Source organism: Dinoponera quadriceps, unplaced genomic scaffold (genome assembly GCF_001313825.1).
Source record: "Dinoponera quadriceps isolate SergipeBrazil2010 unplaced genomic scaffold, ASM131382v1 scaffold113, whole genome shotgun sequence".
NCBI classification, from domain to species: Eukaryota; Metazoa; Arthropoda; class Insecta; order Hymenoptera; family Formicidae; genus Dinoponera; species Dinoponera quadriceps.
In genome coordinates, this window is record NW_014554899.1 from 711,463 (window position 1) to 733,241 (window position 21,779).

At 46.5% G+C, this 21,779-nt stretch overlaps 5 protein-coding genes across 9 annotated transcripts; 3 read left to right on the forward strand and 2 right to left on the reverse strand.

Moving 5' to 3' along the window:
• Positions 1-1,593: 1,593 nt before the first annotated feature.
• Positions 1,594-4,544, forward strand: LOC106742491 (ras-related protein Rab-32-like). 2 transcript variants are annotated; one of them, XM_014615461.1, is made up of 7 exons: positions 1,594-1,891; positions 1,957-2,394; positions 2,901-2,933; positions 3,214-3,310; positions 3,473-3,529; positions 3,827-4,068; positions 4,205-4,544. In XM_014615461.1, exons 2-7 carry the CDS (start codon positions 2,262-2,264, stop codon positions 4,324-4,326), a joined length of 684 nt encoding a protein of 227 aa, XP_014470947.1. In that variant the 5' UTR covers positions 1,594-1,891; positions 1,957-2,261; the 3' UTR covers positions 4,327-4,544. The 2 variants fall into 2 exon arrangements, with proteins under 2 accessions (XP_014470947.1, XP_014470946.1); XM_014615460.1 differs by having other exon boundaries at positions 1,594-1,877.
• Positions 4,467-10,513, reverse strand: LOC106742485. 3 transcript variants are annotated; one of them, XM_014615453.1, is made up of 8 exons: positions 10,431-10,511; positions 9,743-9,807; positions 9,307-9,668; positions 9,085-9,215; positions 8,723-8,972; positions 8,535-8,650; positions 7,781-8,407; positions 4,467-7,716 (listed from the first exon to the last, which is right to left on the reverse strand). In XM_014615453.1, the coding sequence occupies exons 5-8, from the start codon at positions 8,866-8,868 to the stop codon at positions 5,549-5,551; spliced, it is 3,057 nt and encodes a 1,018-aa protein (XP_014470939.1). In that variant the 5' UTR covers positions 8,869-8,972; positions 9,085-9,215; positions 9,307-9,668; positions 9,743-9,807; positions 10,431-10,511; the 3' UTR covers positions 4,467-5,548. The 3 variants fall into 3 exon arrangements, with proteins under 3 accessions (XP_014470939.1, XP_014470940.1, XP_014470938.1); XM_014615454.1 differs by lacking the exon at positions 9,743-9,807 and having other exon boundaries at positions 9,307-9,536; positions 10,431-10,513; XM_014615452.1 differs by lacking the exon at positions 10,431-10,511 and having other exon boundaries at positions 9,743-10,357.
• Positions 10,514-10,609: 96 nt separating this feature from the next.
• Positions 10,610-13,023, forward strand: LOC106742492 (ras-related protein Rab-1A). 2 transcript variants are annotated; one of them, XM_014615463.1, is made up of 4 exons: positions 10,610-10,863; positions 11,453-11,849; positions 11,976-12,205; positions 12,655-13,023. In XM_014615463.1, exons 1-3 carry the CDS (start codon positions 10,841-10,843, stop codon positions 12,174-12,176), a joined length of 621 nt encoding a protein of 206 aa, XP_014470949.1. In that variant the 5' UTR covers positions 10,610-10,840; the 3' UTR covers positions 12,177-12,205; positions 12,655-13,023. The 2 variants fall into 2 exon arrangements, with proteins under 2 accessions (XP_014470949.1, XP_014470948.1); XM_014615462.1 differs by having other exon boundaries at positions 10,612-10,863; positions 12,357-13,023.
• A 1,045-nt stretch (positions 13,024-14,068) lies between these two features.
• On the forward strand, positions 14,069-18,831 carry LOC106742487 (exocyst complex component 5). The gene is made up of 6 exons (XM_014615456.1): positions 14,069-14,664; positions 14,901-15,344; positions 15,469-16,046; positions 16,315-16,803; positions 17,036-17,543; positions 17,654-18,831. Exons 1-6 carry the CDS (start codon positions 14,632-14,634, stop codon positions 17,750-17,752), a joined length of 2,151 nt encoding a protein of 716 aa, XP_014470942.1. The 5' UTR covers positions 14,069-14,631; the 3' UTR covers positions 17,753-18,831.
• Positions 18,711-21,288, reverse strand: LOC106742490 (protein arginine N-methyltransferase 1-like). The gene is made up of 2 exons (XM_014615459.1): positions 21,135-21,288; positions 18,711-19,912 (listed from the first exon to the last, which is right to left on the reverse strand). Exons 1-2 carry the CDS (start codon positions 21,201-21,203, stop codon positions 18,833-18,835), a joined length of 1,149 nt encoding a protein of 382 aa, XP_014470945.1. The 5' UTR covers positions 21,204-21,288; the 3' UTR covers positions 18,711-18,832.
• Between the last annotated feature and the right edge of the window lie 491 nt (positions 21,289-21,779).

The window sequence follows — 21,779 nt, forward strand, 5'->3', positions numbered from 1 at the left end:
TAAAAAAAAAACACGTAATTTTCAAGGGAAATTAATTTTTTTTTATTCAAAATATTGGCCATCGATTTCTACACATTTCGCCCATTTTTCAGGTAATTTATGAATACCATGCCAGAAAAACTGCTTGTCTTTTGCGGCAAACCATTCGTCGAGCCATTTTCCAACTTCCTCGAAATTGCTGAAGTGCTGCTCTGCGAGCGCGTGCCCCATTGATGCGAAGAGGTGATAGTCAGATGGCGCCAGGTCTGGGGAGTACGGCGGGTGCGGAAGGATGTCCCATCCAAGCGATTTCAAGGTGTCTTTCACTGGTTTTGCTGTGTGAGACGGCGCATTGTCGTGTAACAAAATCACTTTGCCATGTCTTCTGGCCCATTCCGGTCGTCTTTCGATTAATGCGTAGTTCAAATTAATCATTTGTTGGCGATAGCGATGTGTATTAATGATTTCGCCGGGCTTCAAGAGTTCATAATACACAATACCGCTCTGGTCCCACCAGACACAGAGCATGGTCTTCTTGCCGAAGCGATTTGGCCTTGGTGTTGGTGGACCGGCTTCGTCAGGTGAAAACCACGATTTTTTCCGCTTCGGGTTTTCAAAATAAATCCATTTTTCGTCACCCGTCACAATTCGATACAAAAATGATTTCCTTTCGTGGCGTTGAAGCAGCATTTCACAAGTGACTTTGCGATTTTCCATTTGACGTTCATTCAAATTGTGTGGGACCCATTTACCGAGTTTATTGATCTTTCCCATTGCTCGTAAACGTCTGCTGATTGTTTCTTGTGATACATGTAATGCTTCTGCTAATTGCCGTTGAGTTTGAGTTGAGTCATCATCCAATAACTCCTGCAATTGCTCGTCTTCGCATTTTTGTGGTCTACCAGAGCGCTCACTGTCTTTCACATTGAAATCACCATTTTTAAATTGTCGAAACCATGTCTCACATGTTCTAATCGATGGAGCGTGTTCACCATATGTTTCTACCAGCAAACGATGACTTTCAACAGCCTTTTTCTTTTGATTAAATAAGAAAAGCAATGCGTGCCGCAAATGTTTTTTTTCAGGCACAAAACTCGACATGATCACTGAACGATAAAACAAAGACGCTAGTTTTTGGCGGACTCAACTTGTGTGTGTTTGTATTTTAAATGTCAGACGAACAAAATGACGTATGTGTCAAATTAATACGCTGCGTACTTTTCGCTGGCGCCATCTCTTAGTTAAACCGGAAAAAACTTATGCATACACCTGGTAATCGATGAAATGTGCAGCTGAAGACAGAGTGTATTCGTTGTCCTAGGAACTGCAGTTAGCAACGTCGTCTCCGCAAAACCGATTCTCCCATTGGCTGTCGAGTAGCCAATACGCAACGTGCAATTTGAAATTCAATTTGAAAATTTTCCCCGATTACCGCTAAATTATCGGGGTTTGTTTAAAACCTTTTTTTTTTTTGCTACTTTTGCAGCTAATCCAAAATTTTGCATTAAATTCTAAATCAATCTGAGATACGCAGGATCAACGATAGCCCATCATATTCCGGAGTTTCGTTTTTCGGGAAGTTCTTCGAATGTATTTTCTGCACCCTTTTCTCACCTTTTCTCTCCCCCATTTCCCATTTTTGTTTCGACATTTTTTAAATGCAGGATCGAAATCTTTCATTTCAGAAAAATATGAAGGTGAGCGAGAATCCGAATAAATTCAAGAAACGTGGGAGACCACCACCGAGTGTGAAATGATGACGAAAAAAATGTCCGGAGGTTCGAATGGTTGCGTGTTTCAGTTTATTCGCGCAGGAATGCGGTAGAGATAAACGGCAGGCCTACTGTTTATAAATAACAACAACCAATGATGCTGAGGAAAAGAAGATGAGCGCTACGGTACGTTACTGTGTGTATGTATTTTTTCTACAATAATACTTAGGACATTAAAACAATTTTGACAAGCGGGCATTTACAGGACGAGCTTTCGGCTTCTTGGCGGATCAGAAACGGGAAATATCTGAACGAGACGCGGTCATCCTGCGCGACGCGAGAGGAGATACATTATTACATCGTCCGCAGCCTAATTAATGTCAGCGGACGATGCTTACGGCGACGGTACAACGGTGAGATAGCGCGGCAGCGCTGATACGAGCGCAAACGTGGGGAAGCGAGTAGACGGCAAAAGTCGACCCCTGAGGTCAGTCGTCCGTCATCTTCTGTTTATCATTTCTCGCCGTCGATACGGCCAAGTGTTGCGCGAGTCGCACGGGGCGCGATAAAATGCGACGAGTGGATCGAACGTCGGCAAACATGAACTCACGGAGGTCCAGGAGAGACTCGGATCTCGTTCTATCGAACTTCGGTCAGAAGGAGCATCTCTTCAAGTTCCTCGTCATCGGGGACTATGGTGTCGGTGAGTGACGGTGAATCCGTTTATGCGCTTTTTAATAACGCGTCACTCAGCGAACGAATGATTTTTAAGCGCGCCGATATTAACGTATCGTTGACGCTTATAGAAATTGTTACATTTTCTTCGGTGTGCGATAAGATAGGCGGACTTAATCTGCGATAATCATTCCACTTTTGCCGATTGTATAAACGTGTCTGCTCGATGAGTCACACGTATTTATTACAGGGAGAAATAATAAGAGATCAGACTTTCGTTCACACGAAACATTTCTTACAAATTTTTCCGCAAGATCTCGGAATCACCTTAAGAACTGCGAAAAAAACAAAGTTCTCGTGAAAATTCTCCGTATCAAGTATTCGAAGTCTGCGAAAAGTTTGACAAAATTTGGGAAGTATTCGTAGAACTTTGCGAGATGTTATTGAAATCTTGGGCCACTTTTAAAGAATCTTAACATGTATATTATTTTCTTCAACTTTCAACAGAGATGATTTTCTACACTTATATTTCAGGCAAAACCGCGCTGGTCAGAAGATACACGGAAGGTAACTGCGATTTCTCTCGCTCTCTCAGTTTGTTATCGATTCGAGAGTCGTTTCGCGAGAACCACCCGTTGACCGGTCAACGTCGTGCGTCCGCGTGAAACGTCTCGAGAAACGTCGTAGTCGCGCTCGCGAGAGATCATTGGGCGCGTATAAGTTCGGGGAAGAAGAAATAAGATACGTAAGCCGGCTGATCCGCTCTAAGAGAACACGTGGCCGCCGCAGCTGCGTGACCGCCGCTAATCCACACGCCGGCGCCACACCGAAAAACTATCTTTTGCAGGGAAGTTCTCCTCGAATTACAAGATTACCATAGGCGCCGATTTTGCGATAAAATCACTCGATTGGGATCCACACACTAAAATAAACTTGCAGCTATGGTACTGTCGATACGTTCGCCTCTATCTTATCTATTTTTATCGCGCCTCTGTTTATTCTGTTTCTTTCGCCTTTTCGAATCTTCTTCTTTCCCTTATTTTAATTCTGTATCGCGCATAAACGGGGAAACCAGGAGAGAAGGATAATTCGATTCTGAATTTCAGGGATATCGCCGGCCACGAGAGATTTGGATACATGACGAGGGTCTATTACAAATACGCGTAAATACAGCTTTAATTATGTTCCTTAAGGCCAATCGCGTGTGAGACGCAGATCCTATTCTAACTATCCAAGTAGAAGAGTTACAGCGCTTTTCGAAGTCTCGAAGATTGCTTATATAGACACTTCGTTCTAGTATTATATTACAGTATTATATTTATCGGTGTGAAAGCTTGCATAATTTGTAATCCGGGTCATATTGAAGATTTCGATCGTTCGTTAGCTCGTTCGTTTTTTCTCTCACTTTGACTGGTGACTGATCGATCGACTCCTCGCTCGTTGATCTGACCTGTGTGTAGAGTGGCCGCGGCTCTCGTATTCGACATCTCACGCATGGCGACCTTTCAGTCGATGAAGAAGTGGCTGTGCGATCTCAGGGAGAAGGTTACACTGTCGGACGGGTCGAGCATACCGATCGTACTGCTGGCGAACAAGTGCGACATATCGGTCGCCGTGACCAACGAGCAGATCGCTAAGTTTTGCAGGGAGAACGGTATAGACGCCTGGTACGCGACCTCCGCGAAAAACAACACCAATGTCGGTAGGTAGTCGCAGAGCGAATTCACGAATTCAATATTGGAGGTTGACGATTGTTGATTAGCTTATTCGGATTCGATCAGTTTTACCGACGGGCGACTTGCGGGGGAAACTGATCGCGCGATTTACCGAATTTGCAGATTCAGCGATGCGCTATTTGGTGGAGAAAGTGCTGAGCGCGAAGATCGACGGCGGCGTGCGCGACTCGATACGACTGCGCGAGGCCTCGTTGAATCGCGAGAGATCCAGCTGCTGCAAATAGAGGACGACGTGCTGCAACCGGCTTGTGAAATGTCGATTGTCGTCGTCTAGAAGTGATTGCATCGCAGCATGTATGAACGACGATGCGGGACCACCGAGCACGAAGATCGCGCGATAAAACACGGCAGAACTGACGCTATATAAGTTATCCCCCTTCCCCGTGAGGTTCATATATTACAACAGTGTATACATTGTTTTACATTATAATCTTAACCGTTACTGCTGACTACGCTAAAATATTGTCCGCTAAACAGTTACCTACAAGTTTACCTACAAGTTAAACAGTTTACATGATAAAATACATAACAAAACCACGTCACGACAGCCCATCTAGTCGCCGGCTGGAGTCTTCGGCGAGAGAAAACTCTCCCGTCGGGTGCTGAAATGTGCACGGCGAGGGGCAACGCGAGTTGCTCACTATGGAAGATTCTCTACAACTCGTACACCCGTCCGTCAGTCGTACGAAAGGTGTTTCGTATAAAAGAAAAAGGAGCAAAACAAGGTCGAGTTCTATTCCCGTCCAAGCACGAAAGTTGCTGAAACGTCGGTGACTTCCGACGGTGCAGCGCAACGCGCGTTTTCCGATTAAAAGTAAAAAAAATAAAAAATAAACTTAAAAAAGAGCGAGAGGTAGTGTGTAGAAAAAAAAAATTCCAAGATCCCTCGCTCAGTTCGTTCGTATTTCAGGACGTCGTCGTACGGAGAGTCCACGAGAGTATACAGCAAAGTATGGAAGCGGGGCGGATGACGAGCCATTCGCACGCTAGAGTCCTCCGGCTTCAGGCGGGTATTCAGGGTCTTTTAGGGTGACTCCCACCAAATTCTGATGGATCTGATCGACGATTGAAAATTGCCGTATCAGTCAAGTATTACCTGCACCCTTATTCGGTAACTCGTAACGACAATTTCGTTGTTGTTAACGTATCGCTGCGCAGTTATTTCGTAATACATTTTGTTCGCGCGAAAATCTGTATAACGCGCGGTTAAAAGTTTCAAGATAAGGACGCTGTTTCATCTTGCTCTAACGCAGACAGATACTAACTTGTCGTATTCATATTGTTGAATGACAAGTTACAAAACTGGAGTCGTCGGCAATTCTTATTATCATTCATCGATCAGTTCGACCTCAGTCTGGCGAAAGTCACCTTAAAGGTCACTTTCAGTGTCGCGTACGTTCAGGTCGTTTGAGGTAAATCCTCTTCTATTTTCCTCTCTATGAAGAACTAGACCTTGTTATCCATATTCAACCGCCTCAACACCACCTTGGCGCCTTCCGTCATGTCCTGAATGAACTTGAACATCTCAATGCGCATTTTGCCGTTCTTAACGTCCTCCGGACTGTTCATGGATCTGCGCCGTTGCCGGAGGCACCGTTGCTGAATCGCGTTGCTCTTGTACGTGTGCAAATCATGGTAGAAGTCCTCCGTGATGTCCTGAAGCATCCTCGGCGAGTCGTATCGCGCCTCGGACAGGGTGGTTTGCGAGGTACGCCGAGTCTCGTTCCTGTTCTTCCCTACCGTGTGTCTCACATCGTCGTTGCTGGCCTCCGCGTCGTTCTCGAGATCGATCATCATGCGCGACTCGTCCTCGGCTTCGTTCCTCGTTTTCTCAAGATCATCCACGACCTCGATGACAGACTCGCTCGCGGTATCGAGACGCACGTCGCGATTTCCCATCGATGAGGCGCTTTGCTGCATGCATTCTTCATCTCGCTCACCATCATTATTTTCCCACTCCATTGATTGCTCCCTATTCTCTATCGCGTCTTCGTTCGTCGAGTAGCTGTTGCTGGTCGCGATATCCGAATGAGCTTGCTGCTGCTGCCAACGGATATCACGTGGAATCGGCGTGGAATCCGACCAAGAGCTCGTCTCGGAAATCACATCCTCCGCAGATGTCGCGCTCTGCGTCTTCCTCTGGTTGTTGGGCGCAGGTGGAGTCCTGCTGGCGGCAGTCGCCGGCGGGAACCTGCGTGTGTGTCGCAGCATCTTCTGTAGCGCCAGTGGCATTTGGTCGACGGTGATCGTCTTGTTCGAGATCACCCTCGGGACATTCACCTCTCGCTTATCCGAGCTGGATCTCTTCTCAGAGGTCGTCGAGATTTCGCTTATAGGCACCTTGTTGGACGAAGAAAGGCGAAACGGTGGCGCTGAACCTTCGTCCTGGTCTTTCATGGATGTGTCCCATTTGTCGACCTCTTCGACATCCATTTCGTCCGTCGAAAACCCTGGACTTGGCGGGCCTGCGTCGGCCTTCTCGGGTGAATGTGTCGTCAAAGGAAATACCTCGGGAACGATAATCTCTTCGCCCTCCAATATCACTTCGTCGATTTCTTCTCTCTTTTCCTCGTTGATTATTTCGACGTAACTTTGTTGCGCGCATTCCTCATTCCGTTCACCGTCATCCTCCCATTCCATCGATCGTTCTTTCTTCCCCATCGCGTCTCTGTCCGTCGGGCAGCTGTCGTCGTTCGTCGCGACGTTCGAACAAGCTCGTTGTTGCTGCCCACAGAATCCACGTTCCGGGCTCAATCGGTCCGCGATGTTGCACTGCTCGTAATCAGAAACGCTCGATTTGTTCGTCGTTTCATCGACATAGTCAATATCGTCGAGACGACACGCGGTGTCGTTGACATTGAGCGGCGACGAATACGCGCTGTTGCCGATCATCTTTTGCATCTGCTCGTCTTTGTCGCGCGGCGGGTCGATCATGGTCACCAGGTTCTCCAGTCCCAGCAGGCTCGAGTTCAGCAGACACTTCTCCCCGGCCTCGGTCTCGGCCTTCTCGGAATTCTCCAGCACCTCGTCCACCTCCAGCTTGGTCTTCTGCTCGATCACCGCCACGCTGTCTTGACCCTGCCGGATGGTGAACATGAGACCCTCCATCACCAGATCCGTGATGTTGGAGGAGCGCAACAGCTTGTCGTCCGCCACGGTTTTCCTCTCGAAGCACTCCCGGCTGCTCCTTTGCTTGCGCGTTCTGTGCGATTTGCTGTAAGTGGTCGCCTGCGCGCGATCATCGACCGCGCGAGTCGAGGCCAGCCGCTTGTCTGCCGACTTGTTGGCTGTCCCGTCACGTTCTTCTTCCCGCGTGGATTCTTTTTTGACCTTCTCACCTTCCGTCTGCAACACGACGTTCTCGCTCACGTCTGACGTGTCCTGCTGAGAATCCCGCACCGACTTGTCGGGAATCGACGAAGACGTGGCGGTGGATCTCGCCCGATCTTGCTTCGCGTTATCCCCGTCTTTCTTGATGAAATGCGGTCGATGCGGTGTTTTGCTGGTGTCAGCGACAATCTCATCGGCTTCGTTGTTGACGCGTTCTTTCCACCCTGAGTCTTCGTCGCTTTTATTCGATAGTTTTTCGACGTCGACGTCGTCCGACATTGTCCCTGTGAAAGAAAGCTTAGGTGAAGAAAATATTTGATTTTGCGTTTCCCGATGTCGCATTCTTACCGACGTCCGTCTGCTCAACTTGAATCTCATCCTTCTTCTTCGCCGCCCTCGACCGATCCTGCCTCTGAGCAACGAAACTTTCCTCCGTGTCCTTTCCTCTAGGTCTTCTGCTGTCGCAATCCGTAGACTTAATCGCACCATCGCCAAGTTCCGCGCTATGTTCATCGACGAGCAGCACTTCGGTTGCGCTACACGTTGTCGCATTTTTCACTCTTCCGTTCGACTTCTCGCGACCGTCGGTGGATTTTTCTACAATGTCATTCCGCAGTGTGGAATTTACCGGCGCTGATGTTTCGTTCGATATCTTGTCCTTGCTATGCTTCAAAATCTGATTGATTCTCTTGCTCAGATGCACCCTGCTTTTCCTGGAAGGCTCTTTGTCGGCAGCTTGTATCACAGTTTTCGTGGCCTTCTCGTCAATAACCGCGACATCATCCGAATCGTTGAAAGCAGCAAGCGCGTTGGCTTCTCTGACGATCGGATATCTCAAGTCGAATATCGATCGCTCCTCCTCCGTGCAGATCTTTATGGTCAACACGAACGCGTGTGAATATGCCGCGGCGTTGCTTCGTTGCTGGAACTTCAGTATCGCGAACATCTTGTCCTGGCGTGTCCACGACGTACAACCTGCGTTTTCCCAATTGCAGCAGAGTGAAGGAACTGATTTGCGATTATCGAGATTCTCTGCGGTCTTATTTTATAAAAGATCGGCCTTACAAGAAAACAAAGATAACAAGTAATCAGAAAAGGATACTGTAAGTGACGAGGAGGTGCTGCGTGCGAAATTGCTGACCCTGCGTCGGATGGCATTTGATAATCCTTCGAATGATCTTAAATAATTCTCTTCCGTACGAAAATTGCGCGGTGTTTCTGAAAATATTAACGCAATTAATAATCTCGAATAAGAGAGGACGACGAGATAATGGCATCGCGATGTCTTACTTCGCTGTACGGTGATATTTAAAGATAAATTTGTATATATTTTTCTTGTAATACAGCCAGTAAGAGCCGGGCACGGTTAAGAGGGACTCCTTCTCTTGGTTGACCCAATTAAGTTGGCTAAGCGTGTGTATATGTATTCCAGGCATTTTCTTTGAGGCAGCAGATCTTGGAACAGCGGAACCAACCTCCTGGAGTCCTGTCTGCCGACCGACTCTCTCACAATAATTGTAAGACAGTAAAGCACCCTTTGCTGAAATGTTTAGCTTGACTTTTAACTGAGTAACTGGTTATTCCCCAAGCCTATTTATTTGTAAGACTACTTTGTCCCTCTTTTGATGGAAATGCGAATGCCATAAACTTACCCCTTTTATGACCTCACCGATAAATATGTCCTCCACCGTGTCCCATGGTAAGAATTCGGTAGACGTAAAAATGCCAAATATCCGTTTACTCTCAATATGTACACCTATAGATTCTACAACCAGCAATGTATCTGCGAGCATAATAATTAGTTAATGATGCAATTCCCTTACTGCTTATAAAGCATTTTCTGTCCAAGATTTGGTCTGAGAATCATAATTTACCTTGCTTGATAGATGTAAGAAATAATTTATATTGTAATGTTAAAATACATGTTGATATGACAAATAGGACTGAAGTTCCTGATATAATCCATAAAATCAGAGTTGCACAGAAAAATGCTAGGCACAAGCTGATACTGAAACGTTTCTTGCTTTGCAGAACAAAATTTATGATGTTGTCAGCATTTGAGCTTCCTTTCTCTTCCAGGGTTAACTTTTCCCCATCAGCATTTCTGAAGTGCAATTTAGTAGGAGCTTGTATAAGAAAATTTGACGACATCAATATTGCTTCTATGTACAAACATTTGCGCAAGTTGTCAGATTTGTAGAATAACTTTATGTAGACAATCAAAGTACAGCTGCATCTGAAGATAAATATTGCATATTTATTGCGTTCTTGTCATTTCTTGGAATGCATTGAAGTAATTCAATTACTTACCACTTCCTTACTCAACTTTATATATAAAACAATAAGATATCAGACACTTCACAAGGTCCAAAAATCTGGTTCCATAAAATATATCAAATTTGATTAACAGTCGAATAGAGACACATATGATGCAACTTTGTCTGGTTAATTAAATATCAACCGTAGCAATTAAACTTTCGCGTATATGTGTGGGTATAAAAAGGATATGTATAAATATGATGACTTATATAAATGGAATTAATCCGGAGCGACGTCACAGTTAGAAAAAAGCAAAGAGTGGGACAGACGTGTGATTATCGTAATTGCTAAACTATATTTTGTTCTATATCTCTTAACCAAGCGTACACTTGTATGTATATCTAATGTAAATATTCTCAAGAATATGCAAAAAGAAATCATTGCCTGCCGTTTCTACAATCACGTCTCAAGGCTGCTTTCCATGAGTGGCTGTATTTCATTTGCGTTCTACCATCACATCACGATGTCACGAGTAATGAATTATTAAAAAAAAACTTCATCGAGTTCTCTTCTTCGTATTTACATTCGGCACACGAGTTTACAAATGTATCCAGTGAAAATATCGCTTCGAAAATCGAGACCTCGTTATTGATGAGAACCGTCTTTAATACGTGTTAACGTGTCGAACGAAAGGCGTTTCTTCATCCTCTCTGAAAATATCCTGAATGTATGGGCATACATCGAATCGAAGCAGTGAAATTTCCAGGCCGCCCGGCCGAGAAGGAAACGTCAGTGCCGAAGGAGACGACGGGAAGCGGCGGGTGAGCAGAAAGTCGCGCGTGAACGCGCCTGAATCGACTGGAGTCACGGCGGCCGGCGGTGGGGGAGTGAAACAGCACCTGCTGCCATTCTGGCATTACGTCAATGGTGGACGTCTCATTCGCTGGTTTGGGAGGAGTTGCCGTGACCGCCATTGTTACAGCTCCGTCGTCGTATTACACAGAGCCGTGAATCCGCGCTTTCCCCGTGGGCGCGCATCGTGGAATTGCGAACTACCGAGGAGCGGTCACAGCCCTGGGCCCGATATTCTCCGCGCGTGCCGTTAATCCAACGACGAGCCGTCAGCCGAACGCGTTCTCACGGCGTAGCATGTCCACGATGAATCCCGAATAGTGAGTAAACTACCTTCTCGCGCAGACATAAGCGGATCCCCGACCGACCGACCAACAGACAGACAGACGCATCGTCGCGCGCGCGTCCCTATCGACGTGGACGTTCGCGCGCGCGGCACAACGAGACGCTTTTTCCGCACGGGGGATGGACTCCTCCGAGGAGCCGTGAAAAAAGCATCCCTCGCTCTCCGCCGTCTGACAGATTCACCTTCCCCTCCCGCTCTTCCCTCCGCCCTCTTTCGCTACTTGCACGGCACTCGGCTCTCCTGTGTGTGAGTATCGCCTTGGTGTATTTTGTGTCGCTCCCGTGCGATCCTCGTCTCTCGATCTCGATATCGATCGTGCCCCCCTACCCCCTCTCCCACCGATCGGAGACGGAATCGGCGAACTTTGGAATGCGCGAGAAACCGATTCGCGGAACACTCGTCGGAGCAGCTTGCGCGTCTTTGCTTTCCGATCCGGAGATCCAAGTTTTCACTCGGAAACAAAGAATCCTTTCCCCTCCCTCGCACCCTGCTCGCGATAAAGCGATTCTCTCTCCGCGAACACTGGACGCGCCTGTACACAGCTGGCTGTTTCCCTCTTTCAGCGATTACCTGTTTAAATTACTACTAATCGGGGACTCCGGCGTCGGCAAATCGTGTTTGCTGCTGCGCTTCGCCGATGACACATACACGGAGAGTTATATCAGCACCATCGGCGTAGACTTTAAGATCCGCACCATCGATCTAGATGGGAAGACGATAAAGCTGCAGATCTGGGATACGGCGGGTCAGGAACGGTTCAGGACAATCACGAGTTCGTATTACCGCGGTGCCCACGGTATCATCGTTGTTTACGACTGCACGGATCAGGAGACTTTCAACAATGTAAAACAGTGGTTGGAGGAGATTGACCGTTACGCATGTGACAACGTCAATAAGCTCCTAGTCGGCAACAAATGTGATTTACACACGAAAAAAGTGGTCGACTACACAACGGCCAAGGTAAAGCAACGAGGTGCCATGCCTCTCTCTCTGTGTGTGCGCGCGTGTCTCTCGCTAGCTGATCTCGTATCGTTCAATTCTAGTTTCATCTCTGTTAACACCGTGCCATTTTGTTGTTACGAACAGGAATATGCGGATCAGCTCGGTATACCGTTCTTGGAAACCTCGGCGAAGAATGCGATGAACGTAGAGCAAGCTTTTATGACAATGGCCGCGGAAATCAAACTCAGAGTGGGCCCACCATCGAGCGGAGCGAGCGATCCGGCCAACAAGGTGAAAATAGAGCACGGACGTCCAATCGAATCCTCGAAGTCGAGCTGCTGCTGAGAACTGTATTTTGCGTCCCTCTAACCAAAGTAAGCGATATTCAACAAGAGAGCGAAAGAGAGAGAAAATAGAGAGAGGGAGATAGTGAGGTTGACGTGAGGAACCGACCTGGAGCGGGCACGAGTCGTCGGGAGGGGATCGATCGAGTGAAAGAGACAATCGCAATCTTTTGTTTTGCAGAAACATCTAACGGTTTGCGGTCCGGGTACTGCGGAAAATAAACTTATTACCGGAGAGCATAAGAGCGCGTACATGGAAGTTTCAGTTTATACCAACAGACAGAGGAAGGAAGAAAAATGCAAAAAGAAAAAAAATCCTACATACAAAACACACATTATACACACACACACACATACACTCACGCACACACACACTCTCTCTCTCTCATGGACCATCGTCAACTCCTGTCGCGCGGAGTTGCACAAAGTCTCTTCGCCTGACCTTTTCTCTTTCCTCTTCTACTTCTTTTTTGTTGTAGTTAATCTTACCGAGGGAGAAAGGACGCGACGATTGCTCGACGCTATTCGTAATAGCATAAAGAAAAAAAAAACTTCGACTTTAGATAAATTCGTCGAATTAGCATCGATCTTAAACGTCTTTATCGAGTGCGTGCGTGTCTGCCTGCGTGCGTGCGTGCGTGCGTGCGTGCGCACGTACGTACTCAAGTGCGCAACAAGGGACGACCCGAGAATCTTGAGAAGATTAAGTCGAATACCATTGTGTACGGTGGTTATAAAGTGTAAGCACTTTGATTTCTGTTTCTTTTGTTTTCTCTCTTCTTTTTTTTTTTAGCCTAATTGTAATGTGTACAATTGAAGTATATGTATGCGTTTCGGCCATGCTACGACACGGCGTGTCCGCGTTTCTATTCCTCTAATAACTCCACAATCTCAGAATGTCGCTCACCCACACGTCTCTTTCGTTCCGTTCTCCGTTCTTGAAGTGCGCGCGTGAAAACTTAGATCGAGTCCCCTTTTTCTTTTCCTTTTCTAGCGAGATTCCGCGCGGGCAACGATCACTGTGCCGCCCTACCCCCTCCCCCCTCCCCACCTACCCCAACAAACTTCTTTCTCACCGCTCATTAGTGTAATTTAATAACATATTAATAAATATTTCAACATTAACTCTCGGAACGCATATATAGCGCACCTGTATGGTAATAATGCACATATATGCATATGCATATATATACGTGTGCAAGATTGTATCGCATGTAATTACACGTGCGCCTACGAGCAAGGAGAGAGACATCGTGAAATTTTCGTTCGCGTTTTTCTGTTGTCGGTAGTGTTTGTCGATCTTTTTTACAATTTAAATTGCGATCCGAGCGTCGCATTAGAGGGTTTTAACTTTGGGGTTTCGACTTGTGGATCGTGTAGAAAGAACGAAAGAGAGAGAAAGGGAGAGAAAACCGGGGGATATTTTATACGAGCTAAGATATTACAGTTACATTTAATCTCCCAAAGTCGTATCTTTGTATCGTGAGAATGCTACTGTGACGGGTATACGATAACGGCACTCGAAGAAAAAAAAAAAAGAAAAAAAAAGTTTACAGATATAGTAACTGTAATTATATAAAATACGAAAGAATAAACAGCCATCTAAACGGAAAACCCGCCCTTTGACCTTGCACTTTTGACGTTGCCGTTTTACTTCTCCGTATAATCATTTTCTTAGCATAGAGATATCGCATGCACGCTCGTTAGGAATAGTCATTACAGTAGTGGTGGCAGATGAAGAGGATTATCGTAGTGGTACGGTCGTTTGCCACGTGTTTCGTAAACTGGCACAACCTAGAAAATCAATCGGAGACGATCCCGTTTAATATCGTGCTCGGCTACGCGGAACGCAGTGTGGCGCCATCTCTCGATATCACGGAGGAACCATTCATCTGTTTGGTTTGAATCCTCGCTAAGTAGGTTTGAGTCTGGGCCGAGCGATCTGTCAATCTCGTTAATTCCAAAATCTTCGCTACGCGCCGCCACCGTTTGTATAGAAAAAACGTGGTCGTAGTACGACTCAATGATAAGTCAGACGGATCTTTATTCTCAAGTGATACTGTTTTAAAACGAATCGAACGACTGTTTTCAAATACGATCCAACGGTGGCTCGAACAAACCTTTTGTTTTTGTTTCGCAGAAATACAATTGGAGAGTGGATGGTCAAAGGATCTTTAATTCGCAAGTAGTATAGCTCAGCGACGAGGCAAACAGACGTTTCAACTTTCTGTAGCACGACCGAACAGCGGTTCGGATAAACTTGTCTCTACTTTCCAACGAAAAATAAAAGTCCTTCCGGCCTGACAATGAATTACTTATACAATAAATAAATAAATAAATAAATAACGTCGATAGCGATGTTCATCCTGATTTTGTAACTCTTGTGCGCTCTTCTGGATCGAGTGTGACCTAACCTTATTTTTATATGCTGCTTGGCGAACTTAAATCGCTTCAAAATGATGCAACAATACATGAAGGAGTTGGAACAGGTCTCGATATCTTTCTTTTTCCATGAAATAACCGCTTATTTTATTATATGATTGTCGCTTGAATGTGTTGGTTATGCGGGTACACCGGACATCGGTGACCTGTCAAATGTAACGGTATCAAACTATAAATCTGAGCTCGACTCGAGTTTACAAGAAATAGTGGTTTTAATCGATTTAATTTTACGTTGCAAAATTTACAAATCACTCACGTCAGTAAGGAAATTTGATTTTTGCAGGATCCGTTTGATCCCGAAGAATTCGTCGAGCGACTGGCCTGGAGAACCGTCAACGATAACACGAAAGACGGAGGAAAGACCTTCTTCGACCCGGTCATCGTTCACGAAACATTCCTGCAGGCAATCAAGGATTTGCAAATATTACAGGAACGTCAGCAAAAGAAGTGTGACAAGCTAGAAGCTGCGCTGAAGGAAGAGGAGGTTCGACACGCGTTTGAGATATTGGAACTGCAGGAGAGAAATAGACATTCCATCGATCTGTTTCATCAATTGGACGAGAGGATCAATTTCGTGGCTACCAAAGTTTTGCACTTGGGTGACCAGTTAGAGAGCGTCAATACACCGAGAGCAAGAGCAGTGGAGGCTCAAAAACTGATGAGACACTTCTCGGAATTCCTGAGTCCTGGTCCGTTGACGGATCCGATCTTCACGGACAAATCCTCGGTGAGTATCAGCGCGAACTCCCCAATCGACAATAAATAACAGTAAATTAGCGACAGAGTGGAGCAAAGATAGTATAAAAATAGATAACATGTCACTTTCTTTTAATAATTTCCGATGTTTTTAGTTAAACGACGCGGCGGACGTGATACAAAAGCTCCACCTTATAGTGCAGGAACTGCCCTCTGAGAAATTCGAGCACGCCAAGAAGAAGATCAGCGTCAAGTACGACGAGATTGAGCGGAACTTGATCGAGGAGTTCGTAAGGGCGCACAACCGGGAGGACGCGGCGCGCATGAGGGAATTGGCGGGTACGTTGGCCCACTTCAAGGGTTACTCGCAGTGCATCGACGCGTTCATCGAGCAGAGCCAGATGGGCTCTTTCGGCGGGAAGGACGTCTTTCAGGACGTAATACCGATGTGCACCAAGTACCACAAGCTCATGCAGCAGGTCTTCACCAATCCCGAGCAAGTGATGGCCAAGTTCGTGCTGAACATTTATCACTTGCGTCTGCAGAAGTACGCGGTGGCCAAGCTGGCCGACAAAACCGACTCCGACAAATACCTCAGGAACTTGTACGACCTGTACACGCGAACGGTCAAGCTGTCCAACGATCTGAAGATCTTCAACATGGGCACCGACGACACCTACCTCGGCAAACTCACCAGGAACATCTTTCAGAAGTACCTGGACACTTACATCACGTAAGCTCCTCGCGGCGAAGCGGACGGAAAAATCAATAGAAACATGTAAGGAGCAAAATCCGAGTGGTGAGCGAATCGGCCAATCTCACGCTCGAGAATCGTAACGTCGAGAAACGGATCAAATTATCGTGTTGAAATTCCCAATCGTAGTCAATTGATTCGCTTGACGCTCGAGTCTTGCCACTTGCGTTCTTATCGTGTGCTGTGGATCTTGCGGATGACGCGGCTGGCCGATCATAATTTCGCACGTCACCGAGCCTGTTTTCAGTATCGAGACGAAGGCGTACCGGGAGAAGTCGGCGGCGCTGCTCATCGAGTACTACGAGTCCAAGAATCATCAGAAGAAACAGTTGCAGACGGGCGGCTTTCAAGAGCTGCGCAGGGACCTGCAGGCCGTGCTGGGCGCGAGAACGAACATCAACATCGCTCAAATCGAGGACTACGGCGGCGAGACGTTCCTCTCGGAGGAGCTGGCGATCGCGATACTACAGAGGAGCAAACTCGCTTTCCAGAGGTGCCAGTTGCTCTCGCAACCGGTTGACATGCCCGTGAACGCGCTCCAGATCCTGGAGATATTGCTGCAATACTTGATAAGCGAGCACGTGGACTACGCGTTGGAATTGGGCCTGCAGAGCGTGCCGATCCCGGAAAGCAGGACTCAGCCGGAGATACACTTCTTCAACGTGGTGCACCAGTGCAACGGGATCGTTCGGCTCTTGGAGGAGCAGTTCAACGACAGCGTGTTGCCTCTCGTTCTGTACGTGCCTCCCTTATTCGCATATCACGGTCTTTACGGTAGGATTGGGAAAGTTATTTTTTCAGAACAATTGGTCGATATAACGGTATTACCAAATCGTAAAAAAAGAGGGTGTAACAGTAACGGGTAATTACAAGTAACGTATTTATTTCCGAATTTCGCCTCCCAGCAGCCCCGGAAATCTCGTCGAGAGACACTTCTCCGTAACCGTCGTTCTTCCTCTCTCCCACAGATCGACGCCCAAACACGCTGACTGTTTGTTAAAGAAAAAAGCGATACTGGAGCAGATCGACATGAAGCTGGACACCGGCTTGGACAGAAGTATAAACGCCATCGTGGGCTGGGTGAAGATGTACCTGCAGAGCGAGCAACGGAAGACCGACTTCAAGCCGGAGACCGATGTGGACACCGTGAACACGCCGGCCTGCCTGATGGTCGTTCAGTACGTGAGCGGCATGATACGGCTAATACGGAACACCCTGGACGGCAGGCACTTGGACACCGCCCTGAAGGAGCTGGGCATCCGATTCCACAAAGTGATCTACGATCACCTGCAGCAATTTCAGTTCAACTCGGCCGGCGCAATGTGCGCGATATGCGACATGAATGAGTACCGCAAGTGCATCAAGGAACTCGAGGTCGAGTTCGTGACGAATCTCTTCGACACTCTACACGCGCTGTGCAATTTGCTGCTGGTCAAGCCGGAGAACCTGAAGCAAGTCTGCACGGGAGATCAGCTGGTACGTCCGTTGTTGCTCGGTTTTTCTTTTTTTTCTTCGAGCGTTTCCAGCTACGTGCTCCAGAGACGCGCGTGTGTGTGTGTGTGTGATGATTCATTGTGTGATTGCAGATGACACTCGATCGTACCGTTCTACTGAATTTTATTCAATTGAGGACTGATTACAAGACACAGAAATTAGCCAATTGCTTAAAGGGTCTAGCAACATGATGACGCATGCAGCTCATATAAACAAAGGAGACTCAGCCTAAAGCCCTTTTGTGAGTCAATGATTGAGATCTCGCTACCGAATGAGGAATCGTTGGAAACAAAGCAGTCGCTGGGTGACGGTGTTTTGTTTGTAGAAACGCGGCGGATTTCTCTGTCGCCGGGAGAAAAATCCTCGTGCGCATCGTAAGATATGCATGCGGAGTGCTCTTCGCAGAAAGAAGACTCTGCTCTCTGTCTGCAAAAACGCGTTTGTTTCGCTCGTTATATATATATAATATATATATACATATATATATATATATATATATGTGTCTCGACAAAAGTTGCAATAATGTTGATGATGAGAAACGTACGGCAATGAATAAAGACTGGCGCGAGAAAAAACATCGATATCGGAGTGACATTCCCGCAGCTTTCCTTGCGTAACCACTCGACAGCGTTCTGTCGTGTACAAGCGGAATTAAACTAATGTAAAAACAAACAAACAAACAATCCCCTCGAGACTTGGAGAATTTTGGCGCACAATTACATTTTATTGATTACCAGAGGTATTAGTTACAAGTAGTTACATTATGGTAAGTAATAATGCCTTTTTAAGCATTATGACGAGATTTCGCTAGACATGAGTGTTCGAGATGTTTCTCTCTCTTTTCCACTTCCACGGGCAATCGTAATCGAGAATAGTCAGTGTTGTGCGCGAAAATTCATTTCGTTTTCTTATTACAATATTTCGTCTATCGTTGAATTTCGAAATTTAGAGTTATAAATACGATTGATTACTCCAGATTTGCACAGATTTTATAGAAGAATCTCTATAAAAAAGTCGTCATTACATTAAACGCCTAATTAGGAAGCATCTCGTAGTTTCTAAAATTAAAGGTTTCGCGTCGCTCTTCGATATCTCGGTATCGTTAATTGCGCGCGTCGTACTGCTGTAACGTGGCACGCGATCATTTTCTTTTTTTTTTATCATTCCGTAATAAGTAAGGGACTCTCGAGACTCCTGGTTTGATTAAATGATCTCATGAGCTATGAAAAAATGGGAGGAGGAAGAGGACACGGTGTTGATTCCACTGAATATCAGCGCATACGGTAAGTATTAGTTTCGTGTACTTGGCACAGTTCCCCCTTAAAGTCCAATTCGATACTGAAGTCCAGATCTCTGTAGTTCCTGGCATTCGGCCTCATCGAGAACACGCCATAAATCTCCTCGCCCTTCTTCACCGTCATGTACTCGTCGAAGTAAAAGACGGTCTGCTTCCAATGTGTGTACGGCACTTCTGGCGCGGTGCTGAAGCCAATGCGTTTGTGGCACTTGGTGAATTCGATGTTGAAGAATGTAACTAGAGCTTGTACGTAGTCGTTTCTACGCACTTGCAAGGTGAACGGCGACGAAAACTCGAGGTCAGCCTTCGTCACGGTGTAGAGGTCGACTTCTTTAATTAGGCATGCATTCGTGACGACCTGTTTCGGGTCCACGACGTCCACCAGCGGCTCGCTGATCGCCACTTTCCTTATGCTACTCATGTCAAATCCGTACACATCGTCCCACCAATTGATCTTCTCGTCCTTGTATTGCCTATCTTCGATTCCACATATAAATAGTGTTGCTTTATCAGGGAACAGCATGCCGTCTTCGCGGAGCCATTTGTCCCTGGCAAAGAGCACTGTGTCCAACATGGATTCGTAGAATAAACAATAACCCATCCATTCGGATATTATTATATCGACTTTCTCTATGCCATCAGGCAATGAAACCTCCTCCACCTTGCCTTTAAGTATCGTTATGACATTGGATAGGTTGTTGGCCTCCACGATCTTCTCTGCATACTCAACGATATTGGAACACTCGATACCAATGACTCTAGCAGCGCCAGCTTTAGCTGCGAACATTGAGAGTATCCCAGTACCACAGCCAATATCAAGAACCGTCTTGCCTTTGAAGAGATGTTTGTTATGGTACATTGAATTGCGGTAGGTCACAGTGCGTACTTCATCTTTCAGCATTTCTTCATGTATCCCGTAATGAGCGTAAGAATCAAAATAGTAGTCTCTCGAAGTCATATCATCGACCGATATGGATTCCCTGCAGGCTGAGGCGCTGACATCCTTATTTACGGTAGTAGGCTCCGTTATGTCCATAGATTCCATTTTAGACTCCTGAAAAATTTTTATTTTTGTAAATACTGGTTAGTAAATCAAAACTGAATATTTATAACTTATTACTTATGACTTGTCTCTACAACTGAATTTTAATCGTAGAATCGTGTTGCTGTATCTAAAACTGCTAAATAATAGCGATACGTTCACAACGGCAAAAAAAACTTTACCTCACAAGATTACACGTAGTGTTATAAGAATTGATAATTCAACAATAATTTATGAAAAATTAACTCTACGGATTCACTATATTTCAGTCGTATCAAAGGCACCCGTGATATTATAATACTCGAGGAACTGTGAGAAACCATCTTTCCGCACGGTTCTCAATTCTCAGCAATTATTTTCCAACGTTATTTCTCAAAATTAATTATTATTCAACGTTGAAATCGCGGCGCTCGAGAATTAACAAACGTAAAATTGCTGCGAGCACACGCTCGTTCGCTCATTATACTCGGAATATCCTAACCTCGTGTGAGCACATCGCTATGAAAATCCAACAAAGAGATATCGGGCGACCGTGACGATGGTCTAAAGGAGAGTGAGCACACGGATGACCGTTATGTATTCGTTAAAATGTCCGAAGGGTAAAATCCAGTTGCGAGTATTTCACGGATGGCCCGCGATAACGGTCGCGAGAGCTCAATACGATATCGCGATTAGATGGGAGCAAAAGATTTACAATCTTGTTCATGAGTACGAGCGACGAGGCGTCCAACGGAGAGCGCACACACCGGCAACGAGAAGGAACGCGCGCACACGTGCCCGCCAAAAACGATGGCGTCCCTCTCTAGCGATCGAATTAACCTCGAGTCGATATCGCACACGCTATATCGCTCTATCGCTATATCGTCCTCTCTCTCTCTCTCTCTTTCTCGCTATCGTTCGCGAGTGATGGCTCCGGCCGAATTTTTGCGCATAACGTTCGAGGGCACGTCCGCTCCTCGTCCAACGTTCCCACCGCGAGATTCGTGTCGCGAGGAGCCGCGATGAATCATGCCTTACCGTCCGTCCGTCCGTCGAGAATCGCGAGTTTCGCGCGGGGCGACGCGAGACAAGGTGCGAGGAGACTATATATTCGTGACAAGCGATCGTTCCTGACTAGCGTTTCGTGACCCGACGGATGTGCACGTCCGCGCGGATCGTCATGGCGTGTCAACGATACCCACTCGAAGCCGGCCCGGCCGTCGTATCGCCGATAATCCGAGCCACGAAAACTCACCGAATTCTCCGTGGCACACACGCGATTCTGGTTCATTTCTACCGGCACTTCATTACTCGTCGTCGCCATTTTGTTCTGCGTCACAGCAGACGACCGGAGACATCAGGCCCGTCGCTGCAGCGCGCGGGAACGGGCGATTCTCAACGCGAAATGTCGCCCGATGGAAATCTCTCCCCCCTCCGCCGCTCGCGCTTTCCGCCCCGTTGCAACTCGCGCATGGCAATTTTTGTCCGCGATCTTGCGTACATACATTGTCGTGGGAAAGTTGTTCGACTTTTACTAGTTAGTTTCGGGACGTATCCGTCTTGTCCAATGGGAGAATTCTGCTTGCAATTATATGTTACTGGATTTTTCATTGTTTCGCCGCATATGCGCGAAAATCCGAGCTCCTGTCTCAGGTTAATATCTCATTTGTCGTGAATATAACGACCGGTCAGATATGCAAATTGGCTATCGGACAGAGCATTCGTGAAATCCCTAACGTGTACCCTCTGGAACTTCTTCATCAACAGCCAATTGGTGTTCGATAATATTTATCGTACGATAAGTGAAATAGCTTCACATCGTTGCCTGGGGATCGATCGTGAATCTTTAGAGCGCTATGTCACGTATGACGAGTTTGTCGAATGTGCCAATTGGCTGTCG